The following is a 13,742-nucleotide window of genomic DNA, read 5'->3' on the forward strand; positions in this document are numbered from 1 at the left end:
CTGGCGTCCTGGGATCAAGTCCCACATCAGGCTCCCTGCATGGAGCCTGCTTCCCTCTCTGCCTATGTCTCTGCCTCTCTCTGTGTGTGTGTCTCTCATGAATAAATAAATAAAAATCTTTAAAAAAAAATGAAAAATGAACATAGAGGAAGCAAAGGAAAATAAAGCATGAAAAAGAGGAAGGCAAACAATAAGAGGCACTGAACTCTAGGAAACAGGTTGCTGGAGGGGAAATGGGTAGGGGGAAGAGATAATTGGGTGATGGGCATTAAGGAGAGTACTTGATGTAATGAGCAATGAGGGTTATATTCAACTGACGGATCACTAAATTCTACCCTGGCAACTAATAATATAGTATATGTTAAGTAAATTGAGTTTAAATAAAGAATTTTTAAAAAATTAAACTTCTACTTTCTGGGTCAGTGACCACTCAAGAGTGACCTTAGACTAATCAGTCTCTGAACTTTAGTATATCTTCTACAGAATAGAGGTAAATAGTACCTGCTTTAGCTAGCCTACAGGTTTGTGGGTGGTGTTTACTGTGACTAATTTTACCAGAATGAGTGTGGTACTAATTAACTCCTATAAAGCCAGGCTGCCTGAATTGCATTGTCAATGAATGAGGCATGGAGGTGAAAGTTACTTTGCTTTTATTACTCTTCACTGTATCTTGGGCTGGTTGGTCTGTCTTCCATCTTTGAGAAGAATGCATTTCTTGAATGACAACATAAGTAAAAGGCATTTTAAAATGATAATCTTAAGTAAAGTTGTCATAGACGTAAATTGACTATTGTCATAATAAAGGGAACAGTTCTTTCCTCTAGCAAAAATGATTAAATATGATAAAACCATTACCTAAATAGCTTGGAAGAACACTTTCTCCTGTAGCAGCTTTACATTGCAGTTCCAGCTTCTGTGTTATTGAAAGCTGAGGGAGGGTATCTCCAGAATCCTTGTAGATCCATGAATACACCCTCTTCAAAAACTGTTTGAAACAATTTTCCCTTTTAGCTCATTTCACATCTAACAGCCAACTAAGAATAGAGATGATAAAAGTGATAATGTAATTGTTTAATTTCAAGTACTGGGGGAAACTAATGAGCTTAATGTATGCACTCAGTAATTACTAACATTTTGGATTTAGTATGCAGTAGAGAGGTGTTCATACTGAATTGAAGGAAAAAGAAAAGTTTTGTTTTGCAGTATTTTTCATTCATTACTGTCTTCTAATTTTGTTGCCCCAAGTCTAATGTGACTAATATAAATGCATGGCTACTCCTACTTATGAAAACAAGACTTACAGAATTTAATCTTTTCACAAATTATAAAAAAGGAAATTGACTTGTCATTTCTAGTTCACTTTAATGGGATTTTTAACTCTAATTTACACATTGCACACAATCAATATTTATTGACTTCCTCTTTGGGCAGCATAATAATGTGCAAGCACTGGGGAGAAATTTAAAAAGCAAAGACAATCTCTATCCTTGCTAAAAATGTGAAGTAGGATCTAGTAGGTGAGATAAGGTTTATATATGTGAATGATTTTAGAAATGATAATAATAATAATGGAAGATGGCTAATATTTTCTAGTGCTTACTTTGCCTAGGCACCCATTTACATACTAATTCTTGTAATTCCCATAACAAGCCTTCGAGGGAGGTACTATTAGTGCCCCTATTTGATACCTGAAGCAGTGGAGGCACAGAGGTGTTAAATGTCTTGTTTAAGGTCACATTGTTGGTAAATGATGGGATTGGGATTCAAATCCAGGCAACCTGGTTCAAGAGCCTATGCTCTTGAGTACTACTCTGTCCTGCTTCTTGTTCCAGAAGAGTATTAAGAAAAAACTATTCTACTGCTATTAAATACAGTAACCACTAGACTAATGTGGCAATTTACATTTAAAATAACTGAAATGAAAAATTTAGTTCCTAAGTTGAACTAACCACATTTAAACTGCCCAACAATCACAGTTTGCCATACTGGACACTTCTATCATTATGGAATGTTCTGTGACAGCACTGATAGAGAATATAAGTGTTACAGCAGTTCAAGAGAAAAGGTGAGGTGTTTATAAAGAATGGAAAATTATATTGGGTGTTAACGACTCAATGGACTATTTCTTCAAGAACAGGAATATACAGTATCAGCAAAGGGGAAATAAAGGATAATAAATTCAGTTCTGGACATGATGAAGCTATCGAACTGACACTGTCCAGAAGGCATTCAGAGATGAGGTAGAGAAGCTCAAGAGAGAATTCTTTTTTTTTTTTTTTAAAGATTTTATTTTTTTTTTTAATTATGATAGTCACAGAGAGAGAGAGAGAGAGAGAGAGAGAGGTAGAGACACAGGCAGATGGAGAAGCAGGCTCCATGCACCGGGAGCCCGACGTGGGATTCGATCCCGGGTCTCCAGGATCGCGCCCTGGGCCAAAGACAGGCGCCAAACCGCTGCGCCACCCAGGTATCCCTCAAGAGAGAATTCTGAGTTGGAATCATCTGCATGGAAATAATCCCAGACCATGAGAGTTGATGAATTTTTCCAAAAAGCAAATTTAGAAAGAGGAGAGCTGAGGGAAAACCTTGGGGTAGATTTGGAGAGTTGCAGATGAGAAGAGGGGTCAGAGAAAGATTGATCAATGAGGTAAGAGGATAACCAAGATGATGAACTACCACAAGAGCAAAGGGAGATGAGAATTTCATGAAGGAGAGATTGAGTTTTGATATGAAATACTGTAGATGCATAAGGATTGAGAGAGAGAAAAAAATGATGGTGATGAAGTCATTGCTGACCTTTGAAAGTGCAATGGAATGTTAGTGGCAGACACCAAATGATGCAGGTAGGCGGAGAGGAAATAGAGACAAGTTTTAATCAATCTTGCACAGTTTAGAGGTTAGATAAAGGAGTGAATGGGTACAGAATACAAGGGAAAAGTTGCTTTTTTGGTAATAGGCGACATGAGCTTGGCTAGAGCAGCATAAGATTACTGGAAAGGAAGAGACCGTTAGCAGTAACCCTTCTATTCATTCATTTGTTCATTTAGTACATATATTGCATACCTCCTGGGTATCAGACACTGCAAGGAATTGGAAGTATAGCAGCAAAATAGAAAAGTGCGATTCCCACTCCCCTAGTATATTCTCCTAGTTGCTCTTTTTATCCTTCGCCCTTTTCTCCCAACTCTCTCCTAAAACCTCTTGCCTTCTGTCTCTCTTTAGTAACTTTGCAGGCATACATAGTAAACCACATTATTAGAGAGCATTTACAGCATCCAGTGTTTTTAATGTGCATCATTTTCTTTACTAAATTTCTTTCTGCTTTTTTTGGGGGGGAGGGGTACAGTATATTGATGGTATGTGACAACGTAGGGCTTCCCAGGCCTCTCCTCTTCTTTAGAGGGTCTGGAATGGAAACTGTGTAGAAGTCAGGAGATTCTCAGTGTGTTGGTGGATGAGTTGGGGCAAAGACTCTCCAGCAGCTGAGGGCCTCTCTCTTCATGCTGGGGCTAGTGGTCCAGGGAGCTCTTACTCATTGCAGGACATGTGGACCATAAGGTCTACTACCCCATTGGCATGGTGGCCAAATTCATTTTCATACCAGGAAGTAAGCTTGCCAAAGTGGTCACTGAGGGCAGTGCCAGCCTCAGCATCGATGATGGAAGAGTGGATGTCACTGTTAAAGTCACAGGAGACAGCAATCCTCAGTGCAGCCCAAGATGCTCCTTGCTTCACCACCTACTTGATGTTATTGTATTTGACAGCTTTTTCCAGGTGGCAGGTCAGATCCATGACTGACACGTTGAGGGTGGGGACATGGGAGGCCATGCCACTGAGCTTCTCATCTCAGGGAAAACCTTGCCTATTAGACTGGCGGTGCCAGTAGAAGTAGGGATGATGGCCCTTGGCCGTCATGTCACAGCTTCTTAGAAGAGCTGTCCATCATCTTCTAGGTAGCAATGATGGCATGGACTGTGGTCATGAGTCCCTCCATGATGCCAGAGTTGTCATGGATGATCTTGGCCAGAGGAGCCAAGCAGTTGGTGGTTCAGAGGCATTGCTGACAAACTTGAGGGAGTTGTCATATGTCTCTTGGTTCATGACCATTACAAAGTTGGGGGCATCAGCAGAAAGGGCAGAGATGATGACCCTCTTGGCCCTACCCTTCAAGTGAGCCACAGACTTCTCCATGGTGGTGAAGACCCAGTGGATGCCACGACATACTCAGCACCAGTATCATCCCATTTAATGTTGGTGGGATCTCACCCCTTGAAGATGAAAATAGGCTTCCTATTGATACAAATTTCCCTTTCTCAGCCTTGACTGTGCTGTTGAATTTGCCATGAGTGGAATCATACTGAAACCTGTAGACCAAAATGTAGTTGAAGTCAATGAAGGGGTCACTGATGATGACAGTTACCCACTTTGCCAAAGTTAAAAGCAGCCCTGGTGACCAGGTGCCCAATATGGCCAAATCTGCTTACTCCAGTTTTCACCATTGTATCTCAGGGTCCTGGTTGTCACTGCACCAGAAGGGGTAGCTGTCTGTCAATTGGGTAAGAGCAGAGAGCCTCTTTCTGCTTTTTAAAAGTTACAAATAATAAGTAAACTCTTCAAATGAGGCAAAACCTTTTGTACTCAGTCTTGATTTAGTTTCCAATAAAAAATCACAAGGTGAGTAAATGAGAAGTACCAAAGTAACAGCAGCATTGAGAAGTATGGTTCCTTTTCCTACTTAATGATCAGCACATACTTTTGCTACCTATTGAGAAAATCCTTCCTTGTATAGCTGTCAATCTGTAATGACTCTAAGTATATCAGATCCTTGATGACCTGATTTAAATATAAAACATATTTCTTATAATTTGCCGTAATTGTCCCATCATGTTGGGCTGTTAGCATAGCATCAGCTTACCACTTACTATGTCCAAAGCAATACTTGTTGTAATGTCAAGCTTTCCCTTCGATCATTCACCCATATAAAAGATATAATATCATAGCTACAAGCTATAAGCTACTGGTTGAAAGTTCTTAGACTCATTCCATTTGAAATAAGTAAAGCTAAATATTGATTGAGCAAATTGGAAAGGAAGAAGGGCACCTTCTCTTGTAACTCTGCAAGGAGACATGAAAAGAATTGATTAGGGAAGATATTTTGTGGTAGAGAAGAATATAGTTGAGGAGGTCAGTGTGGCTTGGGAGTATACGTAGCCTAAGGGAGCTGCTAACAGACTTAGTACATTGCAAGACTAAGAGAGCATGCTACCTGGTGTATTACATGGTGGCTATTCTTAAAAGAGTCACTAAAATATTTTAGGGGAGGCAAAATTAGACATTTGAAATAATTTTAGAGAAAAAAGGTGATGTACTGCATTGGTTGCCAAACTTAATTATGTTACAGAATCACCTAGGGAGCTTTCTTTAAAAATACAGATTTTTGAGTTTCACCCCAGAAGCTTCAGGAGTGGTCTAAGAATCTGTAATTTTTTATTTATTAAATCAAAAATGCAACTTGAGTCTGTATTTTTTAACAACTTTCTATTGGTTCTGTTTTCATTTGTTCTCAGAACTGTACTTGAGAAGCACTGGAATTCAGTAAAAGAATAAGCTTAATGTAATAAAACCTTGGAAGATGAAATATCCTGAATTTACTCACTGATTTAAACAAACATATATAAGCATCTAATATGTGCTAGGTATTATGCTCTTTTCTAGGTCTACCAATACGAATAATGCGCAGCCCCTTGCCTTATGCTTACAATCTAGTAGAATATACATCAGCAGATAAATAAAACAATATGGTTAGCGAAATAATAGATGGATCTTAACGTCTTATCAGGGTGCGATGGGAGCAAATAGTAGTACCTAACTGGCTCTGGTTGGTTTGGGGCAGGGAAGGGAGGCAGAATCAAGAAGGCTTCACTAAAGTGACTAAGGTTTTCAATAGCAGATAACTGACTCCTTATTAATCGTCTCAGTGGCTTTGCTTAGAAATCATTATAAGATATAAATTTCCCTCCTTTCTCAAACAAAACTCCTATAGTTTAACTTTTTTATTGATGACTTGGCATGATCACATCTTATCTTAATCAGTTATTTTGCCATATAACAAAATAGTGATACCTTTATCATAGTATACAGGAGAAACTTTCATTGTCCACAAGGGTCCCAACTGCTATGACTTTGCTATTCTCATTTTTCTGTCCTATCCTCTTTGTCGTCAGTCTAATAATTGTCTTCTCTTGTCAGTATGGCTGTCTGTAGAGTATCTTACTTAAATTTTTCCTTAGACAAAAGTATTTGGACAAAAAAAACTGTGAGTAAGTAAAAAGTGTGAAGTATTCTGTTAAGTATAATATGTGAATTTTAGTACATTTTCTGATATCTATTTTAACTTATCTGCTATCTTTTTGTTAATTCAAAGACACTAAATACATGATGCAACTTCATTGTATAGATAGGTAAAGAAACTGAGGGTCAAAGATAATGGTGATCAAGAATTTAGTTTAGGTCTCCTGATAACCAAAGTAGTTCTATTTTATAAAATTCAGCAGTTCTTAACTAGGGGTTATAGCAGAATCATTTGGAGAATGGTTCAAGTTACACATGCCCAGAACTAAACCCAAAGGTCCTAATTTAGTAAGTCTGGCTTATGTATTTCTTTTTGTTCTCTAAGGATTTTTTTCTCTCTCTCTTTTTCATCTTTACTGAGGTATAATAAATAAAATTGTAAGATATTTAAAGCGTATATCATGACTATTTATTTATTTATTTTAAAAGATTTTATTTATTCATGAGAGACACAGAGAGAGAAAGAGGCAGAGACACAGGCAGAGGGAGAAGCAGGCTCCATGCAGGGAGCCCAATGTAGGACTCCATCCCGGGTCTCCAGGATCACGCCCTGGGCTGAAGGCAGGCGCTAAACCACTGAGCCACCCAGGCTGCCCTATCATGACAATTTAATATAAATTGTGAAAAGATTCCTCTTATCCAAATAATTAACAAATCCATCACTTCACATTTATTTATTTATTCAGTGGGAACATTTAAGTTCTACTTTCTTAGTATATTTCAAATACACAATACAAAGTTATCAATTATGGTTAGAATGTTATCAATTAGATCCTAAGATTATTCATCTTATAACTGAGACCTTTTTACCAACCTTTACCATCCCCAACTTCTGGCACTTTTCTACTCTGCTTCCATGAGTTTGACTTTTTATTTAGATTCCACATGTAAGTGGTACTATGCACTATTTGTCTTTGTCTGGCTTTTTTCACTTCGCATAATTCGCTCAGGGTTCATCCATGTGTTTGCAAACAGCAGGATCCTTTTCACATAGCTGAACAACATTCCTGTGTGTGTGTGTGTGTGTGTGTGTGTTTACAGCACATCTTTATCATTCATTCATAGACTGACTGGCACTTAAGTTGTTTCCATATCTTGGCTATTGTGCAATGAACAGGAGAGTGTAGATAGCTCTTCAGTATCCTGTTTTCATTTCTTTTGGATAAATCCCCAGAAGTGCAATTGCTGGATTGTGTGGTAGTTTTATTTTTAATTTTTTGAGGAACCTCCATATTGTTTTCCATAGTGGCTGTACCAATTCATATTCCTGCCAGCAGTGTGCAGAGTTTTTTTTTTCCTCCACATCCTTGCCAACACTTATCTCTTGTCTTTTTTTTATGAGAGCCATTCTAACAAGTGTGGGGTGATACCTCATAGTAGTTTTGATTTGCATTTCCCTGATTAGTGATGTTGAGCACTTTTTCATGTACTTGTTGGCCATTTGTATGTCTTTTTTTCAAAAAAAAAAAAATGTCTATTCGGTTCCTATGCTTATTTTCAAGTCAAATTGTTTTGGTTTTTGCTATTTAGTCATGTGAGTTCTTACATACTGGGATATTAACCCCCATCAGATATATAATTTACAAATATTTTCTCCCATTCCATAGATTGTCTTTTCATTTTGTTGATAATTTCCTTTGCTGTGTAGAAGCTCTTTCATTTGATGTAGTCCCACTTGCTTATCTTTGCTTTTGTTGGCATGTATATATAAAAAAAAAAAAATTCTTGGGATATCTAGGTTGCTCAGTTGGTTAAGCATCTCCCTTTGGCCTGGGTCCTGATCGGGGTCCTGGGATTAAGTCCCACATTGGGCTCCCTGCTCTGCAAGGAAGTCTGTTTCTCCCTCTCCCTCTACCCCTGCTCATATGTTCTCTGTCACTCACTCACTCTCTCAAATAAATAAATAAAATCTTAAAAATTCTTGAAAGATTCTGATTTATACCTCTCAACCACCATGCTGTAATCTGGCTCTTGGATATATTCTAATAGATATGATTGCCATATATCAGAATCTGTTTCTGAATAGTTACGTAGTACAGTCAATAAATGTCTATAGAATCTAGACTACAAGAAAAAGAGAGATTTGAGTTTGAATTAAAAACTGTTGCTGAAGCGTTTTGAGCAGAAGAGGATATGATCTAACTTGCATTTTAAAAGGATCACTCTAGTTACTGTATGGAAAATAAATGGAGTGGGGGGGGTGTGAAAGGGGGAGAAGTAAGCAGGCAAGGCTGTAGTAGGGATCATTCAGGATATGATTACGTTAATTCAGGCAAAGAGATGAATAGAGGCTTTGATCTGGATGTTAATAATGGAAATGGTGAGAAATGAACCAATTTTGGATATATTCGTAAGGCAAAAACAGCAAGATTTGCTGACAAATCGGATATGTCATATGAAAGGAGTTGAGGATCACTCGTAAGTGTTTGGCCCTTTAAGTAACTAGGATAGAATTGCCTTTTACTGGGAGAATAGGCTAAAAGAGAAGATCAGGAAATTATTTTTAAATTGTAGTCTGGTGGATATGGTAGCCTAAAGTTCAAGGGACTAGTTGATGGATTATAAATTATAAATTCGAAATTCATCCTAATAATGAATGACATTTAAAATCATAAGATTAGATGAAGTTGTCAAGAGAGCCAGTATTAATAGAGAAGAAAAGAGATCCAAGAACTAAATGTTGGGACACTCCAACAATTAGAGGTCAAGAGAGGCAAAGACCACTGAAATGGAGACTGAAAAGGATTAGCCAGTGAAATGGAAAGAAAACCAGAAGAGTGTGATAACCTGGAAGCTAAGTGAAAAAAGTGCTATAAGTTGTATCAGATGGGAGAGTAAGATGAAAACTACTCATTGATCATTGGATTTAACAATGTGGAAGCCATTAGTGATCTTGATAAGGAATATTTCAGTGGATGATTGGGGCACAAGTATAATAGGAATGAGATCAAAAGAGAATGTAAGGAAAAGAATTACAGGCTGTCGAGAATAAACAACTCTCTGGGAGGCTTTTGCTGTAAAAAGGAATAGAGAAGTGGTGTGGTAGCTGAAAGAGGACATGAGTTCAAGAGAAGGTTATTTTAAGATGGGAAAAATTATGGTATGTTTGTATGCTGATGGGAATTGGGGGCGGGGAGGGTTGATGTAAAAACGAAGAATTGATAGAGCTTCACCTTTGATAAGAAAGGGGAGATAGGATCTCATGCATAAGAAGGGACTTTGGCCATGGGGATACAGAGAGCTTATCTGTAATGACTGGAGGGAAAGCAGATTATATGGACACAGATGCAGGGTGGTGGATAGACATATGAAAAGCAGGATGTAGAAATTCTTTTCTGATTGCTTCTGTCTCCAAATGCAAGGTTCTTAGCTGTTATCTAAGTTTTTATCCTTCTTAAGGGTAGGGAAGAAATTAGAAATTTGAAAAAAGAAGAGAAAATATGAAGTGGTTATCTAGGAGAGGAAAAGAGGAAATGGCCTACGAAAGTGATTAAAGTTCAGCTCCAAAGGTAGACTTGAATTTAAAATTAATCCAGGCAGGGGCACCTGGATGGCTCAGTGCTTTGAGTGTCTGCCTTTGGCTCAGGTCATGATCTTTGGGTCCTGGGATCAAGTCCTTCTACTTCGGCCTATGTCTCTGCCTTTTTCTCTGTGTCTCCAATGAATAAATAAATAAAATCTTTAAGAAAATAAAATTAATCTAGTCAGCTTGAATGTGTTTTTTTTTGTGAGCTTCTCATCCAGTTAGCTGGCTTACAGACATGGAATTGGGGAAAAAGGTAGATATAGTCAAGATTGGAATTTTGTCTGATGAATACAATGTGAAAGAGGGGCAAAGGAGTGACTAAATTGATGAATCACGGAATTCATACTTAGGAAGGAAGTGAGAATTTGGAAGTGGAAGGGGAGCTGTAAATAGTGGTAGGATTATTATGAGAGCTAGAGTATTGAAGGAAGGAAGCTTCAAAGACAGGAGGCGATCAGAGTCAAGTGGTATGGGAATGATGAAAAAGTCATGCAGATATGGAATGTCCAGTGTTCTAAACTAGCATGAGGGTGCTACCAGTGCTCTTAGTGGCTATAATAATTATTTTGATGGATTAATTTGTCAGGTTCATGACTACAAAGAAGGAACCCCAGAAGAGAAGACCTACTATATAGAATTATGGGATGTTGGAGGCTCTGTGGGCAGTGCCAGCAGTGTGAAGAGCACAAGAGCAGTGTTCTACAACTCTGTAAATGGTAAAACATTTTCATTTCTAACATATATTAATGACCTAGGAGTATAAATAATCTGACATAGAATGCTGTGGGTTCCTAGATAGGTCTTATTTTAAGAAAGATCTGATACACTCCCAACTCTTAATTTATATCTGCATATCACATTTGAATTCCTGTTTGTAGATTCTAACCATGTAACTCAGAACATTATTTCCTTTGTTTGTATTGATATCATTGTCGTAAACTAAATAAATAATATTTTATTTTGGGTACTTGACCTAAAATTTAGAACTTTCTTGGGGTGCCTGGTGGTTCAGTGGTTGAACTTTGGCTGAGGACGTGATCCTGGGGTCCTGGGATTGAGTCCTGCATCAGGCTTCCCGCAGGGAGCCTGCTTCTCTCTCTGCCTTTCTCTCTGTGTCTCTGCCTTTCTCTCTGTGTCTCCCATGAATAAATAAATAAAATCTTAAAAAAAAAAAAAAAAAAGCAGAACTTTCTAAACACTGTCCCCTGGGAGTGCCATGTTTCCAGTCAATGGAGTAGGTCCAGTAGAACCATTAGGAGTCCCATAGTCTAAGCCAATGTCGCAGAAATATAGGGATTTCTTTCATCTAGTCCTTGGAAGGAATCCTATGTAATTATAAAGAGCTGCCTAAGAGTGTGTTTAAGGATGCAGATAGTCAAATACGTGGAACACTCTTCGAGATGGAGGTATATAATGGAGGACATAATTGGAATTCATAAGGTACCTATTGTGTCAAGGGACTAAACCATTGGCTATGGTTTACCTATGGAGGGTTTTTTTTGTCTTCTGCCCCCTTTTTAATTCATTTTTTAAAATTAATTTATTTATTTATTTATCCATTCATTCATTCATTCATCTATTCATTTTTAAAAGCTTTTTTTACTGTGAAATATGATTTCAACTTGTCCCTGATTGATGTCCAAGATTTTACACATCACCCTTTTCCTTCTGGTAGATGCTTAGCTCTTAGTTGCACCTCATTTATACTGCTTAGATCATACTATCAGGTAAACATTGTAATTGGTATCTTCTTTATTCCTTATATTCCTCTTTCCATATCTTATCTTCCCATATCATATTGTGTTGTGGATACAAAAAGAAGTAGAGAAGGTACTTGCCATTGGATACATACTATAAAATACAGGATGAGTTATATTAGTTCAGACCTGTCTCCCACTTAGCTCAGAACTCTATCTGAAAGTGTCACAATCTATTTGAAGAAACAAGACATTCATAAATGAAACAAAACACGGTTATAAGATGTTGACACAAATATATGACATTGTCATGCAAGAAAGTACATGATGAACGGCATATATTAATAGAATGTATATAAGTGAGAAAAATAGGTAAGACTGGTATAGTGTTAGGTGACTTCTTAGAGAATAGGAGAGAAAGAAATAAAGCCTGGCTTTGATCTAAAATCAAGTGATAAACTTGGATTATATCAGCCAAATGACTTCTCAAAGTTGATATCAATCTGGTCTGACAAAGAGAAGTTTGGATATATAACACTTTTGCCATTTAGATCTTTTTGAGAAAGAGTTAAGATTAAAAATTAAAAAGTTAAATTTAAAAACTATAAATTATTATAAAGTTAAAGACCATTTAAATCCTAGAAACTTTATGGAGTTCTGAGTTGCATATTCATTAAGTACTGAAGAAGAAAGCCATATAAATCCATATTTATCTTTTTTTATCCCTACTATTCATTAGTGATTTGTCTCTTCCTTGAATATTATTGAAATAATTGCATTTACCCTATGTTAATTTTACAGATAAGACTGAGAGGTATTCCTATTTAAAGTTTAAATAGAAATTCCTGTTAAGAAAGACCCAGTTTTTATGTTTTTTTATCCTAACTCTGGAACATTTCCCTTGGTAGAAGCACTAAAGGTTCCTTACTCTATCTCTCATCCTTAGTTTCCTAAGAAACAGAGCATAAGGATCAGTCCATTTAAATGTGCAGTCTTTATTCTTAGCATTAACATTCTTCTCTCAATATCCTACCTTCCTCCCACTGTGATAAGACTACTCTGGCAATCCCTATAGGAGGAAACCTGTCAAGTATCTCTACCTCTTTCTAAGGTCGGAACATATTCTGATCAACTATCACACTGACTTCTTTCCTTTGAGCCCCACTATGGCCCCCCAAGCCCACAGTCTACAGACCAAGAACTCTCAGCCCAAATGAAAGTGGGACAATAAGCGAAAAGGGAGATCCTTAAGAGAGATCCCTCAAGAGACAGAACATAAAGACTCCTAACTCTGGGAAACGAACTAGGGGTGGTGGAAGGGGAGGAGGGCGGGGGTGGGGGTGAGTGGGTGACGGGCACTGAGGGGGACACTTGACGGGATGAGCACTGGGTGTTATTCTGTATGTTGGTAAATTGAACACCAATAAAAATTATGTTATTAAAAAATAAAAGAAAAAGAAAAAAAATAAGAAAAAAAAAAAAAGAGATCCCTCAAAGAATAGACTCCTCCCTAATAGCTCATCTAGGCCTTTGTAATCCTTTCACCTCTTAACCAAAAGTTTCACCCATAGTTTTTTGATATTTTTATCTGGGAAGTAAGGGAGAGGAGAAAATATCTACCACAACTTTGCCTTAAAATGACTTAATTCTGCTTTCCCCCAATCTTTTACTGTCTGTTACCTGAGTTCAAATTTTGGCTCCCTCACTTACCATGTGACTTCAGGCAAGTTACTCAACCTCTGAGCCTTAGTTTCTACATCTGTAAAAAAGATGATTCTCATAAGACTATCAAATTAGATAACACATGTAAGGCACCACATGTAGCACATAAGTGCTGAATAGATGTTAACTATATTCTTTAATGGCAGTTCTTTATTCCTTTTTTAAATCTGTCTTGTGTCTTGTGTCCTTAATGCCTGATAGAAGCCCTTATTAGGGAGTGCAGTAGATATGGGGCAAGTGTCAGATCTCTATTTCTCTGTTTCTCCCAGATGCCAGGGGGAACAGATTTACCTGAGCTAGCTAGACCAAGACAACTGTAACTTGCACAAATATCTGTAAAAGCCAGAGGAGCCAAATAATTTTAATTCTTCTGCCCTTCTTTTTCAAATTGACATATCTCCCATCTTGAAGAAAGAAGAATCATCAGTTTCACGTCCTCTCTTCAC

At 37.6% G+C, this 13,742-nt stretch overlaps 2 protein-coding genes across 6 annotated transcripts in view; one reads left to right on the plus strand and one right to left on the minus strand.

Moving 5' to 3' along the window:
* Window positions 1-13,742, minus strand: part of GTF2E1 (general transcription factor IIE subunit 1) — a 99,972-nt gene that overhangs the window by 65,123 nt on the left and 21,107 nt on the right. The window lies entirely within an intron of this gene.
* RABL3 (RAB, member of RAS oncogene family like 3) overlaps window positions 1-13,742 on the plus strand; it is a 37,617-nt gene that overhangs the window by 9,064 nt on the left and 14,811 nt on the right. For all 5 annotated transcript variants that reach the window (XM_072811772.1, XM_072811771.1, XM_072811769.1 and 2 more), the window contains exon 3: window positions 10,464-10,593. In XM_072811772.1, coding sequence (XP_072667873.1) covers window positions 10,464-10,593 — 130 coding nt within the window. The remainder of the gene's footprint in view (window positions 1-10,463; window positions 10,594-13,742) is intronic.

Source organism: Canis lupus, chromosome 35 (genome assembly GCF_048164855.1).
Source record: "Canis lupus baileyi chromosome 35, mCanLup2.hap1, whole genome shotgun sequence".
Classification (NCBI taxonomy): Eukaryota; Metazoa; Chordata; class Mammalia; order Carnivora; family Canidae; genus Canis; species Canis lupus.